Source organism: Schistocerca cancellata, chromosome 4, assembly GCF_023864275.1.
Source record: "Schistocerca cancellata isolate TAMUIC-IGC-003103 chromosome 4, iqSchCanc2.1, whole genome shotgun sequence".
Classification (NCBI taxonomy): domain Eukaryota; kingdom Metazoa; phylum Arthropoda; class Insecta; order Orthoptera; family Acrididae; genus Schistocerca; species Schistocerca cancellata.
Genome location: NC_064629.1, coordinates 112505450 through 112532160, shown reverse-complemented (window position 1 = coordinate 112532160; position 26711 = coordinate 112505450). Strand labels below are relative to the sequence as shown.

General features: G+C 46.4%; 1 protein-coding gene and 1 pseudogene across 1 annotated transcript; both read left to right on the top strand.

Annotated features, from left to right (window-relative positions):
* The first annotated feature begins 416 nt into the window (after nucleotides 1-416).
* Nucleotides 417-26711, top strand: LOC126184841 (putative glutathione-specific gamma-glutamylcyclotransferase 2). Its single transcript, XM_049927449.1, has 4 exons — nucleotides 417-647; nucleotides 17119-17154; nucleotides 21869-22155; nucleotides 26265-26711. The coding sequence occupies exons 1-4, from the start codon at nucleotides 486-488 to the stop codon at nucleotides 26512-26514; spliced, it is 735 nt and encodes a 244-aa protein (XP_049783406.1). The 5' UTR covers nucleotides 417-485; the 3' UTR covers nucleotides 26515-26711.
* On the top strand, nucleotides 14785-14902 carry LOC126186064 (5S ribosomal RNA; annotated as a pseudogene).

Below are 26711 nucleotides of genomic sequence, written 5' to 3'. Positions count from 1 at the left end.
CAAAGAACCGCAGAGGCGAAATCGGAGTGAAATGTGAACGATGACAGCCGGAGGCAAGTCTGTATCTCAAGCACCATCGAGACAGCGACTGCATTCGCGCATATCCTCAGCTTCCCGCAGTGTCATTCTGCTTGTGTACGCGGGTGCTGGCTGGCGGATGGTACTGACCTTTTGCTTAGTCACACTGAGAGCACGTGTGTGGAAGAGAGAAGTCTATCTGCGAGAGGGACGGAGAAGCGCGCAACTCATTGACAGCAGGCTGCTGCGTAGAAATCCCCGTGCCCGGTTGCATCAGCTGACCGCATGCGCGCGCCGCCGCCCGGCGGCCAATCAGATTCGAATACGCTTTCCCGCGCCGCCGTCCCTTCCGCCCCCCTCCTGCGGGCGTCGCGACTGCAAAAAGGCGGCGACGCGGCGCCGCTTTTACATCAGCTGAGAGCCCGGCAGTGGCGGCGGCAGCGGTTCGTGTTGTTGACAGGCCGGCTATGGCTGTGGATCATCACCAGACGGGGCTGTGGGTGTTCGGCTACGGGTCTCTTTGCTGGAACCCGGGCTTCGATTACGAATGCTGCCTCGTCGGATGCGTGCGTGGCTGGTCGCGGAAGTTCTGGCAGGGCAACACCACACATCGTGGAACTGAAGGAAAGGTAAGCCAGCTTGCTAAGCCGTGTAGTAGTTTTCTTTCTTCGCCAAAAACTTATTTATATCTTCGCTAGTGAATACGCTGTGCCTGATAATTTAGCACTAGTAAGACGACAAAAGAAGCGTTCCTGCCCTTCCGTTCGGACGCGGCAACCAAATGTCTTTCACTCGGTAACATCGCGAAGTTGACGTGACGGCTGCTCTATAGGCTGCCGTTTAATGCGTTATAATATGCAGCTTTAATTATTTGTAACCTAGTGTGAATGTTTAACGGAATGGCGGACGTCGTGTTCCGGATCAGGTATTTGTAAAGGTCACAATTTTAATTTTTGACCGGACGATGATAGATATTCCATTGGTGTTGAAGCGCTGCTGTTAATTTTCGAAAAAGAAGTCGAAACGATCTGCGAGAGTCACCATTTTCTGTAATTATATATAGCGATTATGCAAAACTAGGATCCTTTGGTTCTCGCAGAAACTAATATGATATTGTTTCTTCTCTCTGTGATGTTCAACGACTTGTCGATTCAAGAAATGAAATTTGCAAGGGAAGCATAAATATCGACTCAGAGGACGTATCTAATGCTACAATATGGAACGTCACTCCTCACACGTGTCGTGATTTAATGTCGTATGACATACTGTTAGTGTGTTCTGTCGTGTTTCCGTTCACATACAAAATAATGGTAATCATTGTACGATCCAGTCTGCAACTTAAAAGTCACTCGAAATCATCAAGTTTAGGCGACAGACGCAGGAGACAAGTTTTATACTAGTAAAATACACGCGCCAAGCGACTGCATTCCAAAGTAACTGTATCCAGCTGGGAGCTTCCTAAGCACAGGTGGATCCAGCGCGGTGACCTTGAACTACTTAAAGGACATAAGTCGCTCACCTTTCACAGCGCGGCTATGCACGGCTCGCCAAAAGCGTCTTTCATGCTTCCGTCAGTTTAAACGGCTAGTATTTATGTTGGTGACAGCATTCTGGCTTTGCTATCTTTTAGTGTTTATTCCAGTCGACTTTCTAGTCGTTCCCGTGCGTGAGTGTTGTACGTTTGTTTTGTGTGTGTGGGTGTGTGTGTGTGTGTGTGTGTGTGTGTGTGTGAGAGAGAGAGAGAGAGAGAGAGAGAGAGAGAGAGACAGAAAGTACGAAGCGTACGAGACTGTTTCAGGAAGCACCCAAAGAATACATATGCGATTACGGTTATTATCATGCGGTGCCAATGCACGCCTGTTTAATGTTATTTAAAATCCTCTCTAATTTATACAGGAATTGGAGAGAAGAATAAGAAGGAAAGTACACTGAAGATGGTATCCTTGGGAAGGGTGGAGGGGAGGAGGTGCTGATAGCAGCGTGACAAGAGTTGAATGTTTTCTTGTCTCACTTGAGAGTTCATGCCCTACCGCGCTGCCCTCTTTCCATGCTGTTTGCCGACGTATCAGTATTGCAGTCCTTGATAATATATTCTTAAGGCAACGTCCTCACAACGAATCCAATCTGTATTTTTTCTATAACAACTTTAGTTGGTGGAGACCCATTACTCTGGGCATCAGAATATTCTGTGATATGAAGTAATTAATATTTTTAATAACATGTAGGAGCAAGACAGACATGAAATGAGCTTTCTAACTGGTCACGGACCTGAATCAGAACTTCAAAAAGTGAATGCCCTCACATTTGCCACTCGATAAGTTGTGCATTTCAGTCCGACTCTCCGAATGTTGGCAGTTGAAGGTCATCAGTGCCTCTTGAGCGATTGTAGTTCAGGAGTGCGTCCACAAAATCATCCGACAGTCGGTAACAGAAGAATTACTCTCATACCATAAGACAAATATCAGAGAGTCACAATAACAAGTTTTGTAGTTAAAAAGAGGTTCGAAGCTTGCAGCTAATTCCCACCCCCCTCCACCCTTCGACGACTGTATTATTGAGAGACGGGGAACCATCTCAGTTGGACAAGAACGAGGAATAAAATCATGATGTAACGCTGTTACCGGCCGGGGTGGCCGAGCGGTTCTAGGCGTTACAGTCTGGAACCGCGCGACCGCTGCGGTCGCAGATTCGAATCCTGCCTCGGGCATGGATGTGTGTGATGTCTTTAGGTTAGTTAGGTTTAAGCAGTTCTAAGTCCTAGGGGACTGATGACCTCAGAAGTTAAGTCCCATAGTGCTCAGAGACATTTGAACCATTTTTTGTAGCATTGTTGAAGAAAGAATCTCATCATTATCCTGAAGTGTTTACGTAAACCAATATCAACGTGATCAGTCAGAGATTGCAACTCTGTTGCTGCTGAATGAGAGTGCAGTGTCTCAACACTTTTCAGTTGTTTCCTTCTTTCCTCCCTGTGAAGAGACTGTATTAAGTCCTGAATTTACGCAAGTGAACAGAGAATTAGATATATGCTAAACGCCATTGAACTTCAAGTTGTCACTTTGCATCGCGATGGGGAATATCGGCATGGAAAACGTTGTCGCGGTCTTCCTCTCCGTGTAAGATAAAATGGAAAGTAAACTGGAGCATTTGTGATCCTCCGAACAGTGGGCAGGGGAACACTACAGAGTCCCCAGGGGTGACTGGGTAGGTCACTGAAAAAGGTTTAGTCGGTGTAATATCGCTTATGGTCCCCATACTTAAGATGGCCGGCCGATGTGGCCGAGCGGTTCTAGGCGCTTCAATCTGGAGCCGCGCGACCGCTTCGGTCGCAGGTTCGAATCCTGCCTCGGGCATGGATGTTGTGATGTCCTTAGGTTAGTTAGGTTTAAGTAGTTCTAAGTTATAGGGGACTGATGACCTCAGATATTTAGTCCCATAGTGCTCAGAGCCATTTGAACCATTTTTTACTTAAGATGAAAACAATATTAAACATTTCGTGTGGCCCATATATTTTCCTGTAGTGCGGTATACAATTTTAATTGACCCTTGTACAAAGTGAGAGCTATTCTTTCTCTTTTTTTTTCGAGTAAATTCCAGGTCCCTGATTATTCTTTTTCGATAACAAAAGTGAAACAGTCGTGGAAGACACTTTTTGTATTTATAGGAGACTCAAACAATATTGGATAAGTATGCAATAAAGGAGATTTAGGCCAACCAAACGCTCACTTTAACTTTCTAGTAAAATAATCATGTTGAAACGCTGAACTGATTTCACTAATCTTGAAGAAGACTTATTAGATATGGTAAAGATACATTACTTTCACTTCTAGCATTGTTTGTTAATATGAAAACTGCCGAGTTGCACCGTGGCGCAAAATCCACCTTAAACTGCTGGTGTCCCTATAACTGGCTGGGTATGTCAGTTCAGAGGCCGGAGGAAGGCAACGGCACACCAGCTATAGCAAGACCATGTCTAGTAAAGCACTGCGGTGTTCAAACCAATCTTCAGGTTGAAGGCAGCTTTGCCTTAAAGATATGAAACTACAATGACCATTGCTGCGAGACGTGCAGGAAGAGAGTGAATCTGGTTCCGGAAGGTGTCGCCTGGGATGTAGGTCATGCTGACTCCAGTGCCGTGCCCTTTGCGCTAGGTTTCTCGGTCGAGGATCCGTGCTGGTAAACTCATCCTGATGTTCTTCGAACCACGCACGTATACTGCGAGCTGTGTCACACGTTGCATTGTCCTGCTGGTAGATGCTATCGTGCCGAGGAAAAAAACAAACTGCCGGGAGCGATGAACACGTTCCCCAAGGACAGATGTATACTTGTGTTGATACATTGTGCATTCCAGGATGGCCAGATTACCCAGGTAATGCCACGAAAACATTCCACAGACCATAACGGTCCCTCCTCCAGCCTAGACGCGTCCGACGGCTGTTGTAGGGTGTTCACTTTCAGAGGTTTCGAAGCATAAAACATGAGTCATCTGGAAATGCCCCTTGTCGCCACTCAGTGCAGTACTAGCGTGCAAATTACAGCCGGTGCCCATACGCAGCCAACGTTCAGTGAATGGTCGTTGAGGTGACACAGTTGGTTACCCCTTGGTTCATACGGGCTATCAGTAGCTCAACAGCTGGACGTCTGCTCGTCCATATCCATGTCTACAACCGTAGATCACCCCCTGTCGTCTGGTGCACTACACTTGGCTCGTCGCCGGTTTTGAATAGCGCCATTTTGCCATGCACGGTATACTTTAATTACGGCGGCACGCGAGCAGTTTACAAACTTAACCGTTTCAAAAATTCTCTCACCCGTGTTTCGCAAGCCAGGGATCACGCTCTTTTGGACGTCGTTTCCGCATTGCAGAAACTTCTTCTTTGTTTCCGCGTCCCCCAGTCACGCTTTATGTCCTCTCCACCTGTCGTCTGTGTGTGGATATTGCAGGTTGACGTTCCAACAACCCTACCACAACAAAGGTCAAAATTTAATAATGATTGTGGTGTTGCTCACGCTGCTAAATACTGCATTTTCGGGCAACAACAATGTTATTATGCGGCAGGTGTCATTAGAGCACAGTTAATAAAGTCCTTTCATGTAATAATGAATAAACTAGGCACTCATCTTTTCGTGTTTCCCACGCTGGTCTCGTTGTAAAATCATGGCTCAATCGTCGAAAATCTAGGTGGTGATGATTCCAAGCTCGGATGCAAAGGGGCCTAGGTTTTATTCTGCTATATTCAAAAGTTTTGTAGATGCGCTTCACAAACCATTCTTGAAGATTAAACTTGAAAACATCTTCCTCACAGTCACTGTTAAAGTTCATATTTTATAAGCTGACTACAATATGCGTCTTTCCAACATGACGTCCAAGACTTGACTTTTTCTAGGTCCGACTCTCTAACAACAAACTAATAACCGCTTACGCGCCCAAAAATCAGAGTTACAAGTACGTCAAAGATCATAGTGACAAAAGAAAGAATACACATAAGAATAATATCATTGCAATGTAAACATATCGATGCATCAAAGTACCTCTACATTAATCAAATCAAATCTGAATGTTGTCTCAGAAATATGTTAAGTAGTTAACAGAAACACAGTAGAATATTGCTGGTATCGAGAGGTTCAGGTGAGCTGCCGTAATGGTTACGTAATTCAAGTACCATTACAACGTCGAACATAGGCGGTGGCAATATTAATGTGACTGGACCATCTAACAAAACTAGAGTGTACGTGAGTGATGTGGTGCTGCATGATCTTCAACGTGTCGCACGAAGTCACGGGGTGACTATACACAACTTGTGAGCTGTTTCACGTGAGTCATGTGTAGGGTGCCCCAACAAGAATGCACAATTTAAAGAGCACGCCAGTTTTGTTCCAGTTGATTGGAAACGCTTCCTATTGGTCAGTTGCTATCTAGATACATCGCGGTCAGCGAAGAGGAATCGCTTTACCGTCGAACAACGAGCTGTCATCGCCAAAACATTACAAATAGGGGGAAGAGTTCTTTGGGGCACTTGGTGAATTGCGTACAGTGTTCGGCCGCAGAAACGTACACTATTCGCCTACAGTTCGACGAGTGACTCTTAAGTTTGAGAAAATGGTTCCTTGCTGATGTTTAGACTCCAAAGCGACGTCGTACCAGCCGGTCTAATGAAAATATAGTTTCAGTTAATGAATATAGCCAAAAGTCCCCGAAACTCGGTAAACCGTCGATAACAAAAACTGAGCATTGCAGCGAATTCTGACAGTAGATCATCATCTAAACCGTCCATAGGTTCGACTAATGCCACAACTACTATCAACAGGCTTTTTTCAACTGCGTAAATTCGAAAAATGTGTACTGGAAAACTAAAATTTGGATGACAATTTTGCAAGAAATCTCTAGCGTTATTACGTATTTCCAAGTACACAACTACATCAACAAGCATAACTGACAGATCTGGGGCTATGAAAATCATCGCATAAAACTTGAACAGCAGATACATGCACATTCAGCCACTACTGCAGACGTTGAGCAGACGGACTGATTGGCCCTTACTTTTTTCGAAAAACCGCAGATAACGCAGTCTTGGCAAATGATGTACGTTATCACAATATAATAAGTAAGTTCCTTTGGCCCCAACTGGAAGTGATGGGTTCAAATGGCTTTAAGCATTATGGGTCTTAACATCTGAGGTCACCAGTGCCCTAGACTTAGAACTACTTAAACCTAACTAACCTAAGGGCATCACACACATCCATGCCCGAGGCAGGATTCGAACCTGCGACCGTAGCAGCAGCGCGGTTCCGGACTGAAGCGCCTAGAACCGCTCGGACACAGCGGCTGGCGGAAGTGATGGGCCTGGAAAACAAATGGTCCCGGTTACATGGCGCCACCTGTCTTACCGCGTACGAATCACGGACATCGTTGCGGGAGAACATCCGTGTGTTGTCATCTCAGACCACAAAGAACTTGCAACATGACTATTTCCTACGGGATTACTTGAAGTCACGTGTTTACACGAAAAAACCGAGAACGAGTCCTGGGATAAAGGAGCAAACTTAGATCTAGAAATGTGAGGAAATCTCATTAAAAGTTTGGAAAAGGAGTTAGGATTTGTCAACACAGTTGTGGTGGACATTGTTTTTCACACGCAACCACATTGTGTACTGATGAGTACAAAATATAAGGAGTATCCCACTGTGAGAGAAGACAGTCAATGCCTTCATAAAAAACGTTTTTGCGGTTGCCTACATAACTGTGATTGTATCCAGGCGTGCGCGTCCTCGTCCGAAACGAATCGACGGCTACTAATCTCTTTCTTCAGGGCCCCAGAACACGAGAGATCGGGACTCTGGAGGATGTTTCAGAGATTCCTAGCGATACTTCTGCAGCATAGTCAAACCAATGTTGGCAACAAGTGGCCTGGCCTTACACATCCCCCATACACTCCCGATATCTCCTCATTTACATATTTTTTGGAGCCCCGTCAGTTTGCTTCGGACAGAGAGGCGCATGCCTGGGTTCAATCATGATCTCGTAGGCAACAGCTAACATTTTTCCATGAAGGCATTGACCGTTTTGTCCCAGTGAGGTAGATATGTTAACAGTTGTGGTGATTACTTTTTAAACTGTAAACAGTTTTCTTACTTTCTTTCTATATGTCTCGTTTTCATTTGACGGCCCCTGATAAAAATATTTCCACTTCTCAACTAACTAATGTGCTTTATTCAAAAATGAAACTGTGCGTTCGTACTGGGACAGTCTTCATCATTAATCATACAGGACGGATGAGTACGTTATCACATCATATTAACCGCTTCAGATTGACTGTCGTCATTATAGCAACAAGCACCGATCACAAAGGAAAAAAAAATCATTGTTAGCGTTTTACGAAATTTTGTGTTCTTGTACTCTGTTGTCTATTTTCGTAGATTCCATGTAATGACCAAACTGGAGAAAAAAATTTCCCTCGTGATCACAACAGACAGCCACTGAATCAAAGTGCATATTACGCACCATATCCGGCGACGCCGTACGGTCATTCCCTTGGTTGTTAGGGGTGCAAGAGATGGAATCTGGTGGATATGGCCTTTGTCTAGCTTAGAGCTGGTGGGTTGGTCCCTCCATAACCGAAAAGTGGGCTGTGGTCGGGCTGAAGAGCTAGCGACTTCCCTATTATGACACGAGTTTTCCAACTCCTGTCAGAAATGAACTTTTGAAGATTCTTGTCAGGAAGCATCACTCTCCACACAATTGCAGTTAGCGAGAAAAGGAAATGGCCAGTGACATTGCCTGCACTCTTGTTCTGACACAACGGCAGCCCTCCACAGTGAAGATGTCGTGTGTTTTATTAGGAAGATACTCATCCGCAGAGATGAAAGTTTGTTTCCCTTACCCGGACGTGGACCGCTGAGTAGTTTTACCAGTTTCTAAAGGCAAATTTTCTGTTTAGAATGTGTGAGACCAGTATTTTGGTTGTCTGAAGGACAGGTGGAATTTTTTAATTACTACGAAGATTAGTGTAGAGGTTTTCCGTTACCGCACGTATCCAGCCACAACAACTGTTGGGGTTTTGTACGAAAATATCGTCAGTGGACGTGTTACTTCAGCCTGTGAACGCATTAATGGTATGATAATCCTAACTGTATCAGATTAAGCCGATTTATCACCATATGGCACGAAAGATAAAGGTCTGTTGGGAATTAGCTAAATGTTCACCGCCACAATCTGGTTTCAGAAAGCTGACTCACTTATCTACTCTCGTGTGTAATGACAGAAAGAGATAATCGCATCTCAAGAAATTGTCCGTTAAGAGTCCCAGCCATCTGGCGTGATCCTGATAGCTTTGTTCACCATTGTCATTATTGTTTTATCTGATTAGATTGGAGTGGTACGGTGACTAGCGGAGTATGTATGTAGATGTAAATGTAGAAACAGGAAAAGCGACAGATCAAAAACGGCCGTGATGAGGTGAAACACGTTTGACCAGTAGCATCACGAAATTTACCTCAGTAGCTCGACTGGTCGAGACTCAGGTTAGTAACGACGTAAACGAAATATTTCGATACATGGTTTTGTTTCTTTATTTCTTACCGTCACTCTTGGCATTGACAATGCTCATAGATGGGAGCAAAACCTCTTTGCACCAATCAGTCAACTTTGCAAGTAGTGTGACACACATAGCTTTTACCATGGTAGTCTGTGCTGGCTATCTCCTTTTATTCCAGATGAACAGATCGTTTACAGACTGTATCTGAAACATACCAATACGATTCAAGACAGGCGACTTTTGTGGTGTCACCGCCAGACACCACACTTGCTAGGTGGTAGCCTTTAAATCGGCCGCGGTCCGTTAGTATACGTCGGACCCGCGTGTCGCCACTATCAGTGATTGCAGACCGAGCGCCGCCACACGGCAGGTCTAGAGAGACTTCCTAGCACTCGCCCAGTTGGGCAGCCGACTTTGCTAGCGATGGTTCACTGACAAAATACGCTCTCATTAGCCGAGACGATAGTCAGCATAGCCTTCAGCTACGTCATTTGCTACGACCTAGCAAGGCGCCATTACCAGTTACTATTGATGCTGTAAAACATGTACCGTCAAGAGCGATGTTCACCATTTATGGATGAAAGTTAAGTATTCCGCAGCTACGTCCTTTTTTGCTAGTCTAATTTCCTTGACCTGTTCCAGACCTCACGCCAGCCTGCGTGAGCTAAAACGCGTGCCTTTCGGCTTCCTCTCATACCGGGTTGGCTCTCTTGCCAATCCACAACAACTTTCTGAACTTCGACAAAGAGTCTTATCGAAGAGAGTGACCAAATTACACTGATCAGCCAGAACCATATGACTACTGATCTACTATCGATGTAAACCCGTCCAGGCGATAGCAGCATCACCTGGCGAGGAATGACTGCTTGTCAGAGAAACGCACGGTGCATGTAGTATCGGTGAGCGTGCTGTCCGTGTGTAGATAGGGGAAGCCGTGCGATCTATCTGTGTTTGACCGAGGACAGATTGTGATGGCTCGGAAGTTCAGCACTAGCATTTTGGTAACTGCGCGACTTGGGTATTCGAGGAGTGCTGTGGTGAGTGTCTTCAACATGTGGAGAAAGCAAGGTGAAACCTCGTCCAGACGTTGTGAGGCTGAGCGGCGACCCCTCTTTACAGATGTCGGACGTCGTAGGCTGGGCAGAATGGTAGAACAGGACAGGCGGCGAACTGTGGTGGAACTAACATCAGACGTTAGTGCTGGGCAGAGTAAAAATGAGTCTGAACACACAGTGCACTGAACACTCCTAATGATGGGCCTCCCCAGCCTACGACCCCATGCATGTGCCAACGTTAACACCACGACATCGTCAAATACGACTGAAATGGGCACGTGACCATCGGCACTGGACGTTGGGGCAGGCACAGAGCGGTGCATGATCTATTGAATCCCGATACCTTCTTCATCATGCCGATGAGAGGGCGCGAGTCAGTCGTCTTCCAGGTGAACAGATCCTTGGCACCTGTACTGCGGGACGGAGACAAGGTGGTGGCGGCTCCATCATGCGCTGGGGAACAATCACGTGGGCATCCATTGGTCCAGTGGAGCTCGTGCAAGGCACCATGAGGCCAGGGGGTATCGTACACTGAATTCAGACAATGTACACCCCTTCATGACGATCGTACTTCCCGATAGCGCTGGCATTTTTCAACAAGATAATGCGCAATGTCATAAGGCGAGGAATGTGATGGAAGTGCTTCGAGGAACAGTGACAAGTTACAATTGATATGCTGTCCCCCCAATGCACCAGATCTGAGCCCGATCGAACACATCTGGGATTTGATTGAACGTTGCGTAGGAGCTCATCCCATCCCCCCCCCCCTCTCCTCCACGGAATTTACGGGAATGAGGTGACTTGTGTGTCCAGGTGTGTGCCAACTTCCTCCAGCGACCTATCAAGGCCTCATTGCTTCCATGGCACGACGCATCGCCGCTGTTGGCCGTGCCAAAGGTGGACATATTGGCTACTAGGTACATAGTCATAATGCTATAGCTGATCACCCTGTGTAGGGTGGTACGTACAATGCAACAGTAAATTTTTCTGATAATCACAAGTTTCTCATAATGCCTCAGGTTTTTTGCTAGAAAAATTAGAGAAGCGCTTAATTTTTGATAAGATCGATATCGACCCTACAGCAAACGTCGAATTATATGTTAACCGCGACTCGATTACTGTGATAAACTTAACTACCTTTAAATAATCATTAATTAATTTATCCTCTCAGATAAAATACAAGCCGTGGATGTAATTGCGGCTTTGGGGTCGTTTAATACGAATCTCATGTCATCCCACAGTCACAGCAAACGAATTCCGTCACTTCGAGACTGAATGAAAGTCCTGAACATTCGTAACAGTTCAAAACTGTAGTTTGCACTAACATTCGAATAAGGTACGCGCATACGGCAGACAGTGCACTTGCAATCGAGCCATCTGTATGCGCCTTAGGAACTGCCTCTCGAAATATTTCTGAAGCTGCTAGTAAGTCATTGTTCCCCCAATAACATTCCTATCGGAGCTGCCGAAGTTAGAGCACTGTGGAAAAGATTCTGTGGGGACTGGCAGAGAAGGAGACACGTAGGTCGATATACAGTTGAAAAGCCTGAAGTATTGTATAGTAATTTTACTGAAAGGATGCAGATGATGTCTAACGAAAAGACTGATGAACCAGTTTATATGTCTGGGTTAACTACATGAATTCGGCTGGAGGATAATAATGGTACGAAGTTCATTTGGAAATGAAATGTCTAATTCAGAAGTTACCTCATGATCTGCTTGAAAATGAAAGCCCAAAACCATTGTATACTACATGCTCGAACCTATTGTATCAAGATATGAAACATAACTTACTCAAAACTTGATAGTTGATAGAAAGAAGATTGTTAGAGAAAACGAAAAGATATTGATGGATGAAGAAAAGATTAAGAGAAGTTACAGGAGTTGGGGTGTTTTGAAACTGAAATAGACATCGGCTGGGCGTACATCCAGATGAATTCTTCGTGACAGAAAACGACAAGCATATCGACGCGAACGGAAGGTGGGCAGAGAACATTTAGGAGACAGGTACGTCATATTTGCATTTGTAACGCTGAGTTCTCTCATATCCTGAGAGTTCAAGAAGAAGTCTTTATCCAGTAGATCGTGAAAAACTCTGCTGACGATGCTATTCGTACAGACTGTACAGACAGCACTTGCTGGAGCGTATCTGTGAGACTGTGAGAAATGTCCGAGCGAGTAAACGACGATTTGAGTCCAGCTCATCACGAATGCGAGTCCGTAGCATCACCTCGCTCGGTCCTTTAGTGAAAATTAGAAAGTAGGAAAATGGAAGTGATTGAAACTTTGATCTGGGCCGTGAAGCTTGCCGTAAAAGATGAATTGGTTAGACGATTGTCGTTTAAGTCTTTCGCTTCCCGATCTGTCGTACAGTTGTTATCTGCAAGGTGTTTTCCCAATACTTATACAAAGTTGAGTTAACCAGGATGTAGTCTCATCATAAAATAGTCTGTTGCAGCGCACCTGGGAAACTTGCACATCTAAAAACTTGGTTCCACGATAAGGGATAATAAGTACACTACTGGCCATTAAAATTGCTACACCGCGAAGATGACGCGCTACAGACGCGAAATTTAACCGACAGGAATAAGTTGCTGTGATATGCAAATGATTAGCTTTTGAGAGCATTCACACAAGGTTGGCGCCGGTGGCGACACCTACAACGTGCTGACATGAGGAAAGTTTCCAACCGATTACTCATACACAAACAACAGTTGACCGGCATTGCCTGGTGAAACGTTGTTGTGATGCCTCGTGTAAGGAGGAGAAATGCGTACCATCACGTTTCCGACTCTGATAAAGGTCGGATTGTAGCCTATCGCGATTGCGGTTTATCGTATCGCGACATTGCTGCTCGCGTTGGTCTAGATCCAATGACTGTTAGCGGAATATGGAATCGGTGGGTTCAGGAGGGTAATACGGAACGCCGTGCTGGATCCCAACGGCCTCGTATCACTAGCAGTCGAGATGACAGGCATCTTATCCACATGGCTGTAACGGATCATGCAGCCACGTCTCGATCCCTGAGCCAACAGATGGGGACTTTGCAAGACAACAACCATCTGCACGAACAGTTCGACGACGTCTGCAGCAGCATGGACTATCAGCTCGGAGACCATCGCTGCGGTTACGCTTGACACTGCATCACTGACAGGAGCGCCTGCGATGGCGTACTCAACGACGAACCTGGGTGCACGAATGGCAAAACGTCATTTTTGCGGATGAATCCAGGTTCTGTTTACAGCATCATGATGGTCGCATCCGTGTTTGGCGACATCGCGTTGAACGCACATTGGAAGCGTGTATTCGTCATCGCCATACTGGCGTAATACCCGGCGTGATGATATGGGGTGCCATTGGTTACACGTCTCGGTAACCTCTTGTTCGCATTGACGGCACTTTGAACAGTGGACGTTACATTTCAGATGTGTTACACCCGTGGCTCAACCCTTCATTCGATCCCTGCGAAACCCTACATATCAGTAGGATAATGCACGACCGCATGTTGCAGGTCCTGTGCGGGCCTTTGTGGATACAGAAAATGTTCGACTGCTGCCCTGGCCAGCACATTCTACAGATCTCTCACCAATTGTAAACGTCTGGTCAATGGTGGCCGAGCAACAGGCTCGTCACAATACGCCAGTCACTACTCTTGATGAACTGTGATATCGTGTTGAAGCTGCATGGGCAGCTATACCTGTACTCACCATCCAAGCTCTGTTTGACTCAATGCCCAGACGTATCAAGGCCGTTTTTACGTCCAGAGGTGTTTGTCCTGGGTACTGATTTCTCAGGATCTATGCACCTAAATTGATTGAAAATGTAATCACATGTCAGTTCTAGTATAATATATTTGTCCAGTGAATACGCGTTTATCATCTGCATATCGTCTTGGTGTAGCAATTTTAATGGCCAGTAGTGTGTTTCGCGTTCCGATCTGTCGTACAGTTGTTATCTGCAAGGTGGTTTTCCAATACTTATGCAAAGTCGAGTTAACCAGGACGTATTCTCATCATAAAAGAGATTGCTGCAGCGCATGTGGGAGACTTGCACATCTAAATACTTGGTTCCACGAAAAGGGATAATAAGTAATGAGCAGTTGGCGTAGTGCAGGCAGTGAGGTGGTGGCATATTTTTATCTGTGCAGAGGGACCGGCGCGCGGCCGTGAGCCCGTATTCTTAGCGCGGCACAAGGCCTTCACGTGCAACACACACATGACGCCAAAGTCGACGGCCGGCCTTGCTGGCGCCCACGTCACGCGTCCGCCTGTCTCCGCCTCGTGCCGGCTCTCCACCTGGACCTTTAAATCTCCACCTGCTCTCCTGCTCCCACCCGTGACGACTTGCCACGCACGCTCTCCATCTGCACACTCCTCCACACATACCCACTCATCACGTCCTTTTATAGCGTTATTCGCATTGTGTCTCCGCCAGATTCGGAGAGCAAGCAAGGACATGTGAGAGAGGTCCTCGTGTAGTGTACATCTGCTTATTTACGATCGTAATATCAGCAGCAGTGAGGAATCTTCGGAGGTAGTGCATAGAAGAGCATATTAATGGACGCTCTGGAAGAAATTGAAATTTGTAGAGCCTTCAAAGAGCAACCGAAATATATATTCAGTGAACTAACGGACCTCAGACATAAGAGATTTTTCATCGCTGTATTATTTACTCTAGGCAACGGCCTTGCCGCAGTGGATACACCGGTTCCCGTCAGATCACCGAAGTTAGGCGCTGTCGGGCGTGGCCGGCACTTGGATTGGTGACCATCCGGGCCGCCATGCGCTGTTGCCATTTTTCGGGGTGCACTCAGCCTCGTGATGCCAACTGAGGAGCTACTCGACCGAATAGTAGCGGCTCCGGTCAAAGGAAACCATCATAACGACTGGCAGAGCGGTGTGCTGACCACACGCCCGTCCTATAAGCAACCTCAGCTGAGGATGACACGGTAGTCGGATGGTCCCGATGGGCCACTTGTGGCCTGTACACGGAGTGATTGTTTACTCTAGTATGCTATCAGTACACTCTTTTAGCTATCTAAACGCCCACTGTGATGTATATCGCCCACTCAAGATTACGCTACAGAAAAGGAAGTGTCATGATCGATAACTTGCTGCTGACTAGTTACTCTTTGTTATCTCCACCGCACGATGACCGACTTCAAGTTGCTTGTAAGTAACAAAAATCTAAGTATCACGTTATTCGTGTCATTGATAACAGCTGTTAACTCTATTACCATCAAGTGTGGTACAGCCCTACAAGGCTGATGTCATTTTTAACCTGTTTCTATGCCGTAATATGACATGGATTCTTGTAAATATGTGAACACTAACAGACTGCAAATTTATTCTCCTTTTACACTACTGGCCACTAAAATTGCTACACCAAGAAGCAATGCAGATGATAAACGGGTATTCATTGGACAAATATATTATACTAGAACTGACATGTGATTACATTTTCACGCAATTTGGGTGCATAGATCCTGAGAAATGAGTACCCAGAACAACCACCTCTCGCCGTAAAAACGCCCTTGATACGCCTGGGCACTGAGTCAAACAGAGCTTCCATGGTGTGTGCAGGTATAGCTGCCCATCCAGCTTCAACACAGTTCATCAGGAGTAGTGACTGGCGTATTGTGACGAGCCACTTGCTCGGCCATCATTGACCAGACGTTTTCAGTTGATGAGAGATCTGGAAAATGTGCTGGTCAGGGCAGCAGTCGAACATTTTCTGTATCCAGAAAGGCCCGTACAGGACCTGCAACATGCGGTAGTACATTATCCTTTCTTTATCTTTTCTCTTACATATTCGCGCCGGCCGGAGTGGCCGTGCGGTTCTAAGCGCTACAGTCTGGAGCCGAGCGACCGCTACGGTCGCAGGTTCGAATCCTGCCTCGGGCATGGATGTGTGTGATGTCCTTAGGTTAGTTAGGTTTAATTAGTCCTAAGTTCTAGGCGACTGATGACCTCAGAAGTTAAGTCGCGTAGTGCTCAGAGCCATTTGAACCATTTTGAACTTATTCGCGGTGAAGTCGGTCGTGAAGTTATGTACGAAATTACCACCTCATTGTATGAGAAGGCGATCTGTGCGTTATCTGTGTAAACTTCCGCCGGGAAGATTATCTGTTAATACATTTCGTTTCATTTACATGATGAAATAATATTTTTGCATTCTATAGAATTTTTTCAACTCGGAGATATTCTTTGCGGATAGATTTCGACGGAGTTCATGTTCGCGGAATTCTAAGATAATATTCTCCAAACAACAAAGATTATCTTTCGAGCTTTTAGAAAACAAAAAAATTCCAGTAATTAGCCATTCTCTCTCCTAACTAATAAGGAGAAAATATCTGAATACTGTTGCGATATGTGTGTAGAAAAGCATTTTTTTCAGGTTCCTCTATATTATGATATATAAAAGAAAAAGGATTTTGGCCATTGCAGGAATCAATGTCCAGGCATAGTGTAGCTGATGGAGAGATCATTACAGAGGAATCGTCAGTTCAGCTGGCCTGGGGCAAATTAGTAGGCGTAGCCTTTTTAAGGGGCCTTTTGAGCATTAAGCTGCATATAGGGAAACAAGGGAAGATCTAATACAGAACTGTTGGGCCGAGATGTGAACTTAGATTCTATCAAATGCGAGTTAAGTTGTTCAACCAGTTCACTGCCACTCTCATTGTAGGCGCAGATGAGATCGTTTAATAAAAAGACAAGTTCTGACTCCGTATTCCGTAAGAACATTGCGTAATATGGTTTTAGTGTTTATATAAAGTCTTGTAGTGAAGCAGCATAGTAGTAATCATATTTAAGTAATAATTGATACATGCGTAGTTAAGAATTGGTATTAGTCTAACTGATGTCCTTTTTTACTATACCTACGATTTTCGTGTTTATAATTATCTGGTATACCAGCAGCAATGTACTTACAAGTTATTATTATCAAAGGTAACTTCTTCCTTCACATTTTGTATATAGAAATACTAATTGTAGTTTCTCTTTTGTCAACAGCCTGGCCGCGTTGCGACGATGGTTCAGGAGAAAGAGGTGAGTCATGACATTGTTTTGTTTTGATAACGTTGAACATTAACATCTCCGCGACATTAAGCACTACAAGCGGGGCGCTGTTTGCTTATCACTTTTGAGATATCTACAAAAGTGGTTCAACATGTAAATATCCCCTTCTACGTCAAATACGTAACTTTGTTGGGCTGTCAGTGCTCTGACGCAACTTTGTATGAACTACATGCGTAAATGAAAACTCTCTGTATTCAGTCTTTCCTAACTTCCTCCTCATCAGTGTGAGACCATAAAAAAGATAATAAATCACAGTGGAGGTATTCTCCTGGCGGTAATGGTATGTTAAAGAATGTTCTGGAATGAAAGTGTGGCATTTTATAGAAGCTAGGAAGTGTCCGCTTTCTTATCGTGTTAGTTTTCACCGACAGTTACAACTGCGAGAGTATTTGAAACCGTGCTCTCGAATGAGGGCTTCAGATCCGATTTTCAGTCTATCTGTGTCTTTCATTGAGCTTGAGTGTGCATTTCTTGCATAAAACTGAGTAAGGGTAATTATTAAGGGAAAACGTAGTCAGTTCCATAGATTTTTGATTTCAACGGTGTGTGACCCGCGACTTCGTTAAAGTTTTTTAGCCTTCCATTCTATTTGTCCAATGATTGCAGCACTTCTTTGGTTGTTAGTGCTGTCTAGTAGGCTAGGCGAGACACCTAACCCCAACTACGTAACAGTGGTACACTGAGTGATGACCTGTTTATGAAATATAAATTGTGTTACACATGCTCACGCACAGATAATGAGCTGCTACTTAAGTGCCACTGAGAGTCACCTGAGAGTTCACCTAAACGAATATAGGGGAGCAAACAACAAACATTAGGACCGCTGGATATTAGGTTTGCAGTCCCCATTAGAACTTCTGTACAATCGTATTTGTGCACAACTGCTCGTAACTGAACAGTGGTTCGTACTTACAAGTTCGTGAGTTTGACCAAAAGTACTGATTTCCTCCGTAATCAGGAGATACAATTCGTGTTAACTGATTCTTCCGTCGCTTCTTAGTAGAACAACTTCATAATTGCAAATCAAAAGCACAATGCTGTACATTTTTACAGTATAATACCGTAGAACATACACATTGCTGTGCTTTTCTCTTGTAATGAATGCTACAGAATGTATACACGTTGGACGTGTTGTGCCTCGTTTTCTTTTATCTGCTTCTTTGGAAACTTACAATCTCCGATATACTATTACACATGAGCTGAATAAAATCGGATCTGTCTAAAAACCTTTGACAAGGCTCGGACATGACGATGAATACTACGTATCTACGTATGTTTCACTGTCTTCATGAATATTCTAAGCTTTATTTGCGTTCGTCTCATTTAACTATCCACGATTATTTGAATTACGTCCATAGACAGAATACACACGTTTCTGTTAAGCAGGATGCAATCTGAAAACAAAGGAAGTAGGTTACAGTACGCTTGTTCGCCCACTGCTTGAATACTGCTCAGCAGTGTGGGATCCGTACCAGATAGGGTTGATAGAAGAGGTAGAGAAGATCCAACGGAGAGCAGCGCGCTTCGTTACAGGATCGTATAGTAATCGCGAAAGCGTTACGGAGATGATAGATAAACTCCAGTGGAAGGCTCTGCACGAGAGACGCTCAGTAGCTCGGTACGGGCTTTTGTTAAAGTTTCGAGAACATACCTTCACCGAAGAGTCAAGCAGTATATTGCTCCCTCCTACGTATATCTCGCGAAGAGACCATGAGGATAAAATCAGAGAGATTAGAGCCCACACAGAAGCATACCGACAATCCTTCTTTCCACGAACAATACGAGACTGGAATAGAAGGGAGAACCGATAGAGGTACTCAAGGTACCCTCCGCCACACACCGTCAGGTGGCTTGAGGAGTATGGATGTAGATGTAAATTTAAGGATTTTGTGTGCACATGTTGTTCTCTGTAACATCGAGTCTTATCTCTCTTTTTTTTGTGAAATCTTATGGGACTTAACTGCTAAGGTCATCAGTCCCTGAGCTTACACACTACTTAATCTAAATCCTAAGGAGAAACACACACACCCATGCCCGAGGTAGGACTCGAACCTCCGCCGGGACCAGCCGCACAGTCCATGACGGCAGCGCCTGAGACCGCTCGGCTAATCCTGCGCGGCAGTCTTATCTCTCTATCTATCTATCTATCCGTATATGTATCTATATTTCTCTTTATACGTTTTTGTTGTTACTGCTCTCTGGGCAACTAGAGCAGTCGTTTTAAAACTGCTTTACAGAACGTAAACTGAGTGACCAAAAGTAAGGGAACGGTTGTCCCGTTTGAAGATGTGCCGTGTATGACGCCCGCATGTTGAGGACAGATGCTGCATATGGCGCGAGTGTAAAAACGATTTCTAAGCAATTTGTTGAGGCAGGTCTGTGGTGAATGTGGAACCGCATCGCGAGTTAACCGACTTTGAGCGTGAGATGATTAGCGGTGCAAGGCGAATGGTTCATAGCATATCGGAGAGTATACACGAAGTCAGGTTTCCGAGGCCATCATTGTCTATGACGGGGCTTACCTACCTGAGAGACAGTGTTTCCACTCGTGTGAATCATTACACAGTATGACTACAAGTTTGATGAACAAACATCACATCATCTGTACAAAGCCACATGGTGCTATACGAGGTGGTCAGAAACAGTCGCCGGCCGCAGTGGCCTAGCGGTTCTAGGCGCTTCAGTCCGGAACCCTCGACCGCTACGGTCGCAGGTTCGAATCCTGCCTCGGGCATGGATGTGTGTGATGTGCTTAGGTTAGTTAGGTTTAAGTAGTTCTAAGTTCTAGGGGACTGATGACCTCAGATGTTAAGTCCCATAGTGCTCAGAGCTATTTGAACCATTTTTTTTTGACAGTGGCCCGTAAAGCTGCCCGTCTTCGATAGACCAAATAACGTAGAAACTGCACACAGCGGACAGTGGGCGCCTAGTGTACTCCGACGGGTCTCGATTTGGCCTCTTTTCGAATGAAGCGAGGTGTCGAGTGCACAGATGATTTAATGAGGCGTATAACCTGCACTTTCTGGATGGTGTATTTCGAGATGAATGATGGTACTGTGATGTCCCTTGGGTATTGTTCGTATCACGACTTGAGCCCGCTCGATCAGGTTACCGTGAACAGATTCTCGGTGACCAAGTGTTGCCTTTCTTCTCCATCTTCTAGGTCGTCGTCTGGTCTGGGCAGTCCCGTCTACCGAGATATCGACAGCCGTGTTCACAGGGCTGCGTAAACACGTCGCTATTTCGACGAACATTCCGTGTTGAATCCTGCCTAGTCGTCGAATATGGGGCGTCTAGGAAACCTGCTTTTTCGGATCGCTGTACAACAATTCAAGCAAATCGTATTAACGAGTTTTATTACGAAAATTAATTGACGATACTTAACTTCGTGTTAAATAGATGTGTCGCAAGCAAAGAGCGACAGACAAAATAATCAATATTCTTTAGTATAACGATTCTAATACAAGCCGTCGCGGTTGGTTGGCCGTGCTGTCTAACGCACGACTTTCCGGGCGGGAAGGACCGCCTGGTCCCCGGCAGGAATCCGCCTGGCGGATTTGTGTCGAGGTCCGGTGAACCGGCCAGTCTGTGGATGGTTTTTAGGCGGTTTTCCAACTGCCTCGGCGAACGCGGACTGGTTCCCCTAATTCCGCCTCATGTGTCGGTGATTGCTGCGCAAACAAGTTCTCCACGTACGCGTACACCGCCATTACTTTACCACGCAAACATAGGGGTTACACTCGTCTGGTGTGAGACGTTCCCTTGGGGGTCCACCGGGGGCCGAACCGCACAATAACCCTGGGTTCGGTGTGGGGCAGAGGAGGGGTGAAGTGGACTGCGGCAGTCGTCGTGGGGTTGTGGACCACTGTGGCTGCGGCGGGGACGGAGCCTCTCTGTTGTTTCTAGGTCCCCGGTTAACATACAATAAAATGCAATTCTAATACAAGTGAAGTAATGAGCTTTGACACTTCTATTCAGGTCGCCGGTCTCGAAGCTTCTCGTAGAACTGGGCCGAGGCAAATCGGGCGCGGCGCTTACGTTCTCTTCACATAGAGGCCGCTACCGTCGCGTTGTCGTCCTGGAGAGGGCTCGGTTAGCGTGCAATTGGCTGACTTCTTCTTCACAGCCGTCTCTGCTCTTTCGTTCCTGACTGGCGTGCCGGCGCTCGACTTTACGCCATAACATTCCGCATCTCGATTGGAACGCTAAAAGATCCGTTGTTAATTCCGTAGAAAATGCCGAGGACTATCCAGTACAGTGGATGAAACGTAGCGTACCTGATCATCGAGTGTCGATTGACAGGCTTCAGTCGATACGGCATACTCGAAGGAACTCGGAGACTCCGTTCCTCGCCGAATCGATGCTAGATGCGATGTTAGGCGGTATTAGCAGACTGTCTCCTAATGTTTGGCCCCAATGCTTATATTGTCGAGTTAGTGGAACTGCGCCGGCCGGGGTGACCGAGCGGTTCTAGGCGCTACAGTCTGGAACCGCGCGACCGCTACGGTCGCAGGTTCGAATCCTGCCTCGGGCATGGATGTGTGTGATGTCCTTAGGTCAGTTGTAGTTCTAAGTTCCAGGGGACTGATGACCTCAGAAGTTAAGTCCCATAGTGCTCAGAGCCATTTGAACCATTTTTAGTGGAACTGCATAACCTACAGTGGTGCGTGTTGTGGCTGCGCAGGGCGAGGTGTGGGGCTGCGCGTTCCTGGTGCGCGGCGAGGCGGCGCTGCCGTACCTGAAGGACCGCGAGTGCGAGCTGGGCGGCTACCGCACACTCGTCGCCAACTTCGAGCCGCGGCGCGCCGACCGGCCGGCGTTCCCCGTGCTGCTGTACGTCGCCACGCCCGACAACCGACACTGGCTGGGCGACGCGCCGCTGCCCGACATGGCGCGACACATCGCCTCCTCCAGTGGCGCCTCGGGCCACAACGTCGAGTACGTGCTGCGGCTGGCACAATTCGTGCGCACGTAAGTCTCCCTCTCCTGCCTCTGCACTTTCTGCTTCTATCCACCGGGCGCGGATCCGAACGGTGGGTGGGGGTCGAGGTGTAATTTTAGTACAAACGTTTATATTTTTACGTGTGCATTTCCAAGATTCTCTGGTAACTTTCGGGGAATAGAGTGCCGTAGAAACTAAGAATCGCTAAGGTGGCGAGGAAATCTAGAAAATTACAAACTACTTTTCATTTCTGGATGGGCTTCAGTTCAGGGTGATTGTAGAGAACATCGAATCCAGGTAAAGGCGCCCTTTCACGGGCTGACCGTACAACAAATCCGACACGGGCCGAGAGTCCACAAGCAGAACAGGTAAACCGCAGGAAGTTTAGTAAGCCAAGTCAGAGTGGGAAAGAACCCCCGCCCCCAACAAGGAAAAAAATTAGAGAAAGACTTTCGGAGGGTAGGCCGAAATGACTAAAAAAAAAAATCCCTTCATTTACTCGCTCGTACAGTCATATTCTGCGGACCTGAGTTCCTAATCGTAGTTCTAAGTGAAATTTTGATAACAGTAAATGCGGACTTTGATTTTGGATTGTGTAAATTCCTATGTTCTCAAAAGTATGAGAGTTTGTTGTCATAGAGATACAGGGCGACAGTTATTGAACTATATGAAATAAAGTTGCCGTAACTTCTGCACGGTTTGCGTTAGGACTTTCAAACTGTACGGTGGGCCGCGGGGCATGATGGGACTTAAGAAACTTCCTGGCAGATTAAAACTGTGTGCCGGACCGAGACTCGAACTCGGGACCTTTGCCTTTCGCGGGCAAGTGCTCTATCAACTGAGCTACCCAAGCACGACTCACGCCCCGTCCTCACAGCTTTACTTCTGCCAGTACCTCGTCTCCTACCTTCCAAACTTATGATGGGAATTAGTTTGCGCATTGTTGTTTGGTTTAGCGACGAAGCTCACCTTCATTTGGATGTGTTCGTCAGTAAGCAAAATTGGTGCATTTAGGGGACTGAGAAAACCGCATTTCGCGATCGAGAAGTCTCTTCACCCTCAACGGGTGACTGTGTGGTGTGGAACGTCCAGTCATGGAATAATCGGTGCGATATTCCTTGATGGCACGGTGTCTACCGAACGGTACGTGAAGGTTTTGGAATATGATTTCATCCCCATTATCCAAAGTGACCCCAATTTCGACAAGATGTGGTTCATGCAAGACGGAGCTCGACCCCCATCGAAGCAGGAGACTGATGTCCTGGAGGAGCCCTTCGGACCTCATTCTGGCTCTGGGGCACACGGAGGCCACTGGCATGGGCCTCAATTCTTCGGATCTGAACACAAGATGTACAGAAATAACTCCCATACCATTGCTGAGTTGAAATCAGCCATTCAGGAGGTGCAAGATCCCCTCGCTTCTAAACTGATACTGTTATTACTCAGCTTAGCCGCGAGTCCGTAGAGGGTGGTATATGTGACGTACAGTATGACTGGTCAGCATTTCCACCCGGAATTTTCGAGTGTAAGTTGGACGTTCCTTGATGCGCCTTGGTGGGTCGTGTCGTAGGATTTCCTCCCACGTGTGCGCTGTGCAGTTCTTGTAAATGTCGTCTCGTGCAGATTCTTCATTGGCACATTGGATGTCTCTGTCGGTGGAAGCTAATTATCTGAAATTGCTGCCGGTCAACTTTGGGGTATCTATTTACTCGAAATTAACATTCAGAATGCCGTAATATCACTTTTATTCCTATTAGATCAATAATGAAACACTCATGTCACAAACTACTCGTAACCGAGAGCATGTCTACCATCGAACAAGACAGGAAGAGCTCTTAACGCCGACTGCCGACTTTGGCGCGCAGTCTGTATCTCTTACTAGTTTCGTCACAGTTCGTGGATTTCCGATCAAGTTCGTACAAGATATGCATTTGTTAATGAACGGTTGTGTATTTTAACGACGCAAAATTATGATAAATAGTTTTAAACATCCAGAGGCCCTCCTAGTATTCATGTTGTCATAAATGACTTTAATTATTAAATATAAATAAACAAAATCGGTGACTTTGGCGCCAAGATGGCGGTACTTCCCGTCATGTATATTTCCCAGGCTGACTGTTGCTACGGTCCAGCGCCGAGCCCCACTCCACTACGCGCGACATATGGTCGCTTCGTCACCTAGCCAGCCAGTGCGGGAAATGCTCTCCGACTCATGGCCGGCTACGAACTACAGCACTTCCTAACTATCGCGAATACATCACTGAGAGACAATAATTTATTAAAACTGGTAAAAATGTCTTCCTCACGTAAGAGGCACCTTACAGAGATCATCGTTAGCACTGATGTTCCGATACTTCTGTGGGTCATGCATATTTCGCTATTCGTCTGCGCCACGCCATCGCCAATGACGGCAGGGATATCGAACATTTCATAACCTACATCCGGACATCTGCAGTGACGTTTACAGGTTGAATAAACTGTGTGATCGCTGTAGTTTGTAACTAATTTACGTTTTTTTTCATATAGTTCAATAATTATCTCCCTGTATATTCGAAATGGAAACAAAAATCGAGCATAAACTGTAATATGAAACATAGGGATGAACATACGACATACCGAGCGAGGTGGCGCAGTGGCTAGCACACTGGACTCGCATTCAGGAGGACGACGGAAGAAGATGCTGTGATGTGCAAATGATTAGCTTTTCAGAACATTCATACAAGATTGGCGCCGGTGGCGGCACCTACAACGTGCTGACATGAGGAAAGTTTCCAACCGATTTCTCATACACAAACACCAGTTGACCGGCGTTGCCTGGTGAAACGTTGTTGTGATGCCTCGTGTAAGGAGGAGAAATGCGTACCATCACGTTTCCGACTTCGATAAAGGTCGGATTGTAGCCTATCGCGATTGAGGTTTATCGTATCGCGACATTGCTGCTCACGTTGGTCGAGATCCAATGACTGTTAGCAGAATATGGAATCGGTGGGTTCAGGAGGGTAATACGGAACGCCGTGCTGGATCCCAACGGCCTCGTATCGCTAGCAGTCAAGATGACAGGCATCTTATCCGCATGGCTGTAACGGATCGTGCAGCCACGTTTCGATCCCTGAGTCAAGAGATCGGGACGTTTGCAAGACAACAACCATCTGCACGAACAGTTCGACAACGTTTGCAGCAGCATGGACTATCAGCTAAGAGCGCATTGCTGCAGTTACTCTTGACGCTGCATCACAGACAGGAGCGCCTGCGATGGTGTACTCAACGACGAACCTGGCTGCACGAATGGCAAAACGTCATTTTTTAGGATGAATCCAGGTTCTGTTTACAGCATCACGGTAGACGCATCTGTGTTTGGCGACATCGCGGTGAACGCACCTTGGAAGCGTGTATTCGTCATCGCCATACTGGCGTATCACCCGGCGTGATGGTATGGGGTGCCATTGGTTACACGTCTCGGTCACCTCTTGTTCGCATCGACGGCACTTTGAACAGTGGACGTTATGTGTTACGACCCGTGGCTCTACCCTTCATTCGATCCATGCGAAACCCTACATTTCTGCAGGATGTATGCTGCAGTAGGTACTGGGAGATGAAGAAGCTTGCACAGGATAGATTAGGATGGAGAGCTGCATCAAACCACAACAACAAACAACAATGCATGACCGCATGTTGCAGGTCCTGTGCGGGCCTTTCTGGATGCAGAAAATGTTCAACTGCTGTCCTGGCCAGCACATTCTCCAGATCTGTCACCAACTGAAAACGTCTGGTCGATGGTGGCCGAGCAACTGGCTCGTCACAATACGCCAGTCACTACTCTTGATGAACTGTTGTATCGTGTTGAAGCTGCATGGGAAGCTGAACCTGTACTCGCCATACAAGCTCTGTTTGACTCAATGCCCAGGCGTATCAAGGCCGCTATTACCGCCAGAGTTGGTTGTTCTGGGTACTGATTTCTGAGGATCTATGGACCCAAATTGCGTGAAAATGTAATCACATGTCAGTTCTAGTATAATATGAATCCTCGTTTATCATCTGCATTTCTTCTTGGCGTAGCAATTTTAATGGCCAGTAGTGTAATAAAAATGATCCGTCTATTCGTTAAAATTGTAATGTAACGGTAAGATGAATTTGCCAGGATAGCGCCGGGCTCGGACGAGGAGCTGTTCGAGCTGGAGCGGCTGGTGGTGGCGGCGGTGCGGGAGAGCCGGCAGAGCGTCGAGGCGCTGATGGGCGCGCCGCCCAAGCCGCTGCACTGCTTCGACGACTACAGTGATAGCGACGGCGACGGAGACGGCGACGGCGACGGCCAGGCTGCCGGCGCGGGGGTCGGCCGCCACTTCACCGCCACCGTCCCCTCCAAGAAGCTGCGCTGCCTCAACATGTAGGCGGCCGCCGCTGCCGCCGCAATTACAAGACTGACTTTCTGTCGCGTCTCGTCGCTTCTCCGTTCGTCCGCTCGTCCGTTCCTCGTCTGCTGTCGTTTACGTCGCGTCGCTTATCTAGTCTGTGCTGCACAAGCGAGATATTTATTTATCGCAAAATTTTATTTGCGGATAATTAAAGCTATTTTTTTATTTTCGGA

Bases quoted from the DNA above. Each gene is read 5' to 3' on its own strand.
- LOC126184841 (XM_049927449.1), top strand. From the start codon at position 486: ATGGCTGTGGATCATCACCAGACGGGGCTGTGGGTGTTCGGCTACGGG. The intron at 648-17,118 runs GTAAGCCAGCTT...TTTTGTCAACAG, and splicing joins ATCGTGGAACTGAAGGAAAG to CCTGGCCGCGTTGCGACGAT. The intron at 17,155-21,868 runs GTGAGTCATGAC...GTGGCTGCGCAG, and splicing joins CGATGGTTCAGGAGAAAGAG to GGCGAGGTGTGGGGCTGCGC.